Here is a 6,032-nt window from a genome sequence, read left to right on the forward strand (position 1 = left end):
TATGTATATATATTACGAAAAGTATTATATTTAGGTACACGTTAACTTTTTAAATGCAATGAATCTGATAGTAGTCTGTTCTTTCGTCTTCGTTAAGAAATCCAACGCTGAAGGAACTTCGACGCGGAACTGAAATATAATAATTAAATGTTTTGTTATAATTTCTTTTTCATTTTATTCTACATTCAACAAAAAAATTCTACGCAAAAACTATGTAGGTCTATACAGTGGTGATATTCAGCGGGTTCGCACAGGTTCGGCCGAACCCGTTGTTAAAATTTTCAGTTTTCCGAATCTTGTTAAACACACGGAACATTTCTCAGTGGTTTTGTTTGTTTTAAATATATTAAAATATACGTATTATACTCTGTAATATTACTAAACTAGAGCCTTATACTCCGTTCGCACCGAGCATTTCAATCTAGATTGTGAGCAAGGTCGGGGACTATGACTTGGTGCAATCTCTCTCGACCGTTTCAATCTCGACCGAAACGAGGTTTAATCGCGATCGATTCAAGAGAGTTCTTGAAACTAGATCCAGTCATAAGAGAGATCCCAGAATTCCACGCACGCAAGAAAATACAAGATGGCTGTGGAACACGTGTCGTGCTATGGACAGCGAAATAAAAAGGATATTGTATTTCGAGAGATGATGACATCTGTCTATTATCAGCAGTGCCATTCGGGGTGAAAAATTTTTCTGCTTAAAATAATAAGAATAAAAAAAAAAGGTCGACAGCACTAATATACTATTGTTACCTGGTCTTCGCCCAGGGCTCATTACCAGACGGCCGGATGGCCGAGCGGTCAAGGTTAGCAGCCTGCTGCCCTGGGGGACCCGGGATCGAATCCGGACGGGTCGAAAAATCCTCAGGAATTTTTCGGGGAGTGGTTCGTCCGGATATGTCGGTCCCCGTCCCTCACCACCCGGTCGCCCCATTGTGGGCCTGGCCGAACCCATAATGGGCTTGCTATAAGAGGCCCTCTTAGTGCCCACTGGGCGGAAAGAGTTACAAAAAAAAAAAAAAAAAAAAAAGGGGGCTCGTTACCACTGATACGCCACTGATTATTAGATATATCGCAAGAAAAGGTATTGTATTTATTTCTAGCCAAAACTTCCATTTCGTTTGTCGGTTATTGTCAGGGAAAAATTTTCTGCTAGCGAACCCTTTATTGACTATTTCGAATATCACCACTGGGTCTATAGCAGGGGTAGCCAATCCCGCGCCCGTAAGCGATTTATTATGCACCCACGACACGATTCCCGATAAATTAAAATAATTTTTAAATTTTATTTTCAATCAATTTCATGATCCAGCTTTTAAGCAGAATTTTCTTGAAATTATTTATTACTTATTTATTAATTGAAATTTTCAAGTAATTATTTATTGACATTTTAAATAACTCTATATGGATGAAAATTTGAATGACAGTTAAGAGTAGCAGTATCAAATTACTCTCCAGATTTTGAAAAATTATGTCAAGAAATACAGTCTCAACCATCTCATTAACGAATAATAATTTTTCACGCATTATGTAATAAATGTCGTTCAATAAAATTAAAAATGACAAAAATTACATGAAAAAAATTTAAGAAAGTATAATTAAGAATTAAAAAAAAAATTAAAAATAACTTTAACAATCAACATATATGATGTCATTACATATTGTTGCGCCCGCGACGTTCATGAAGATTTTTAATTGCGCCCTTGTTTTCAATAAGGTTGGCCACCGCTGGTCTATAGCATAACATAATTAATTGTATTATTTTATCGGATATTTGCAGTTATATTTTTGGAACTGTTCCAACAGTTCCAAAAATTCCAGTTTTAGAGGCAGAACTGGATTTCCTATCTCTAGTGTTGATACGGAAGCAAACTTTTCTACAGCCTTTTTCTATAACCAGTTGATACACTAGCTATTGGAGACCCTGTAATTCAAACTAATACAAACATAAAAAAGTGCTTTTTAACTGATTTTAACGTCTTTTGGTGAGGCGAATAGGGAACTGGATTTTATGTTCATTTTATTGAGGGTTGATACACTATGTATTCTAGACACTGTATCCTGACATTGGTCATCAGATATTCGCCATGCTTAACAATATGATAAAATAGACTTAGTTAATTGCGCCAAAATTTAACTGCATATAAATTCTTGTAAAATGAATCTATATTATAGTGTGGCCGTTGGCCATATTACTATTTTTTTTTTATTAATAAAATTCTTTAAGTTAGGCTTAAGGTTTCCTTTGTTTCTTTCTCCCCTTTGTCTTGCGGCGGCCGGCAACACTGCGCCTGACCACTGTCCCCAACCGGCGTGACGTCAGGGTCGTGGTTAGCCACTTTTTGGATCGACGTGCCTCGGTTCAGACGTTCGTCTCGTGTGCTCCGACCCTTGTTTCCACGATCGACATTGTTATACTTTCTGTATATAGAGTTGTACTTAGCTGTAAATAAACACGTGATAACGGCATTTAGACTCTTTTTTCAATTCAAGAATATACCACTCAACGCCACGACGACCCTGTTCGTGGATGCGATCGGATTGACCGATCTAGCCGACTTCGACTATAGTTAAAGAGGTGCCCTCAACAGTCCCCTCAGTCTCTTTCTCTATCTATAAATCGGACAGATATATATTAAAAGTAACAGAAGAAGGAGCCGAATAAAGTGTCGGTGACAAAGGTAGAAGAGTGAACAGTAGCCCTGCCCAGTACTACGGAGCATCAAAGGAAAAGCCCGGGTATTTCTTCCTTCCTCTTATTCTGTCCTTATATTCTTCAATTCTCTTCCCCTTATAGTTTATAGTTATAGTTTGTAAGTAGGTTAAGTATAGTTATAGGCGCTTGTAATAAGAATCGAGTTTTGTTTTGTTCTTTCATGTATTTAAAGTTCTGTATTTTTACCACCTAAACGTTGGAATCCGATGTATAAAGAACCTAATAACACAGCGAATTAAAGAATAGTTTGTAAATTATCAAGAATGTGTTTGTAGTCCTCATTTTGTTCGCGAAAACGAAACTAAAAATAACTTTTCATTCGCTGTCGGTTATCACAATAGAAATTATCTTCAGGTACAGTACATTTACTTGGCACTATAGACAATTTTGTAGATTCTTACCTGCTATCGTTTTATGGTAAATTTTCATTCAACGCAAAAAGTTGAATAAATCATTAAACATCTTATTTGCGCGAAATCTCTCTTGTTATACATTATATACTGTCATTATTTCCTTAAAAATGAACAATTTACTTACTCGATAAGAAACTTGTCGAATATTTCAATTCATTTTGCTCCTGCTCGGGTAATATCTCGACTTTGTAATTGTCCCTTAGCCAATCTTCATAGTTTATGATATGACGTCTACAGAAAAGTGAAATATGTCAAATATCAACAGAATAAAGTTTCATCTGAAGATTCCGTTAACACAAAATTTAATTTTACATGATTTCCACGTAAACCTGAAAGACAAAAATTGTTATCAAAATTGTGCAAAAGAAAAGGATGCACATAGCTAGTAACCAATTATCTTCTTTGATGAAAAAAATGACTTCTTTAATGCAAATGATTAGAATCGTAATGGCGATTAACGAAAGGACCAATAATAAAGCAATGTCGGTTTTTATGCTATTTTTTTGAGTATTGTTGGGACTTCGATACCAATCGGTGAAATTCTGTCGTGATAAATTAATTAACGTAGAAAGTGTGTAAATGTAAAAATGATAAACAATAAATAAATAAAAGCCTTAAACAAAATTTACACTTGGCAAGAAACGGACGCGAAAACGAGCATGACATATTTCGCAAATATCGTTATCAGTCGATTGTATCCATTTTCCTAAACATTGGTTGTGAAACAGTCCTATGGATCCTTTGCAATGACACGCGGATAGTAATCCTCCTCCCGAAGAAAAACATATGCGACACCGAGGTGTATTGCTTTCACTAAATTTTTTTGAAAAAAGACTTATTGCACTGATCACTGTGCTCATCCTGGCTGTATCGATGGAACTTCTATGATCAGACATTTTAGAAGAATCAATTCTTATAGGAGTCAGAGAAGTAGAAGGCTCTCTCGAAACCATGCTGTTACGTTATGATGATTTTTTTCAACAAGTAAACTTTTACGGTATTATTGCTCGCAATAATTTTTGATGACAAGAAATAAATTCCTTTTTAAAAATAAAATGTTAAAAATACTTTTTATTAAAAATACAAAGAAAACATTTTAATCATCAGATTTATATTTGATTTTTAAATGTTTCATATAAGTTGGATTTTTCGAAAATTCAAGTGTTTTACGTCTTTTTTAAGGCTTGCTTGTAATAAAATTGAAGACGTAACATCAAATTAATATGAGAATGTAGGCTTAAACTATCCCGACCAATAGAACAGAACGGTCGGATGATCGAGACCTTAAAGATACCACTTTACAATATTGATTACTCGTATTTAAGTTAAATCGACAGGAAAATTTCCACGGATAGACTGATTTTATACGTCATATTTACTCCTTCTAACCATCCTCCGCCCCCACTGTACGCTTGGCCAAACTAAAAATGGATACAGAATAAGAATCTTTTCATGTCTGCATCCAGCAGGCACGAAAATACAGTAGACTCGTAAATCGGCACCCCGGTAATCAGAATCGCCGATAATCGGCACGATTTACAGTCGGACTGTGTCGTGCTGAATCGAACGTTTTTGATACTAAATTTACTTCTAAAGTATAATTTTCATGTTTTTATATTCTTCAATATATTTATTTTGTTTGTACAAAATGCAGAAATAATTTTTAACGATACGATAGCCTCGATTATTATTATAAAAATTTTCGTTAGGCTTAAAATCGACGAAAATTCAACACGAAGCGACACGCAACGGAGAAAAATTTGAACATCAGACAGATTAATATATTTTTTCGTACATAAACCGTAATCGGAACAAATCCCTAATCTGAACAACCCCAGTCCCCAATTCATTCCGATTTTCGGTTCACTACTGTATTCCGTTTGGTCCGAGGCGACACGAAATTTAGTCCATTAAACAGTGTCGAAAAAAGTTTTGAAATAAAAAACAGATTTTATTTTTTTTGTTCTTTATAAAGATCTGTTTTAGTTTCGGTTTTCCCTGAAAATCGAAACCGTGGTTCGATAAGCGAGGTTTTCTCGTTCTTACTACAAGCGCATAATCGTGTAAATAAGCAGTGATGCAACAAGTAATCGAACTGATCAGAAACAAAGTAAGTAACGTTATAACTTCATTTTAAAACACACACTTTCCTTGCGTTTTGATAAATTTTCCAAATTAATGTCTACAGGCTTTGCGAGGCCATTACTCCGCTTTATTCCAATACAGCAGTGTCTCGTACTTCGAATTTAATTCATCCCATGAGGCCATTCTATCTCTGAATCATCGGAAGTCCGAAACAATTCACTTATTGATTTATATTTCGACAAATTTTCCCTGCTGAATAGGTTCAGATTTGCAAAGATTTCTACTACCTTGATAAACGTCGTCAGAGATTAAGTGAAAGAAATCATTGCAGTGATAAGTTCAGATTCCTAACAAGACAAATCACTGGACAAAGAGGGTTGTGTCTCATTTTAGTGCTTTTCACATCCTTTGCGATTGGCTATCTTTAGAAACAATGTTCTCTTTTTCATATATGGCAGAGGTGGGCAAGCAAGAGTTTAGTGGGAGCCAAAATGTAGGTTTTGCAAAATGCATGGGAGCCGCAGTTCTGTACTGTCGTGGCGAATAGTATGGTAAGCAGGGCCGGATTTACATAAGGGCATTTGGGGCCTGTGCCCAGGGCCCCCACAAAACTGAAAAAAATTATGTTTAAACATAATTTTTTTTCAAGTTTATGTTTTGTTTCAGTTTATGTTTTTCAGTTTACTATTACCGCGACAGCCTAGTATGGCCTAATCATGAGGGCAACAGGCAGAGAAAACCAAACCCGGGAAAAAACCTATGAAACATCGGAAAATTTCGGGAAAAAATTTCACATAGGTATTTTTCAGTTA

At 35.5% G+C, this 6,032-nt stretch overlaps 1 protein-coding gene across 1 annotated transcript; it reads right to left on the reverse strand.

Moving 5' to 3' along the window:
- On the reverse strand, positions 1-4,127 carry LOC136980444 (E3 ubiquitin-protein ligase MARCHF2-like). The gene is made up of 4 exons (XM_067276550.1): positions 3,765-4,127; positions 3,448-3,677; positions 3,260-3,366; positions 1-129 (listed from the first exon to the last, which is right to left on the reverse strand). The coding sequence occupies exons 1-4, from the start codon at positions 4,086-4,088 to the stop codon at positions 50-52; spliced, it is 741 nt and encodes a 246-aa protein (XP_067132651.1). The 5' UTR covers positions 4,089-4,127; the 3' UTR covers positions 1-49.
- Between the last annotated feature and the right edge of the window lie 1,905 nt (positions 4,128-6,032).

Source organism: Centruroides vittatus, unplaced genomic scaffold (genome assembly GCF_030686945.1).
Source record: "Centruroides vittatus isolate TY-2023 unplaced genomic scaffold, ASM3068694v2 contig_7, whole genome shotgun sequence".
NCBI classification, from domain to species: domain Eukaryota; kingdom Metazoa; phylum Arthropoda; class Arachnida; order Scorpiones; family Buthidae; genus Centruroides; species Centruroides vittatus.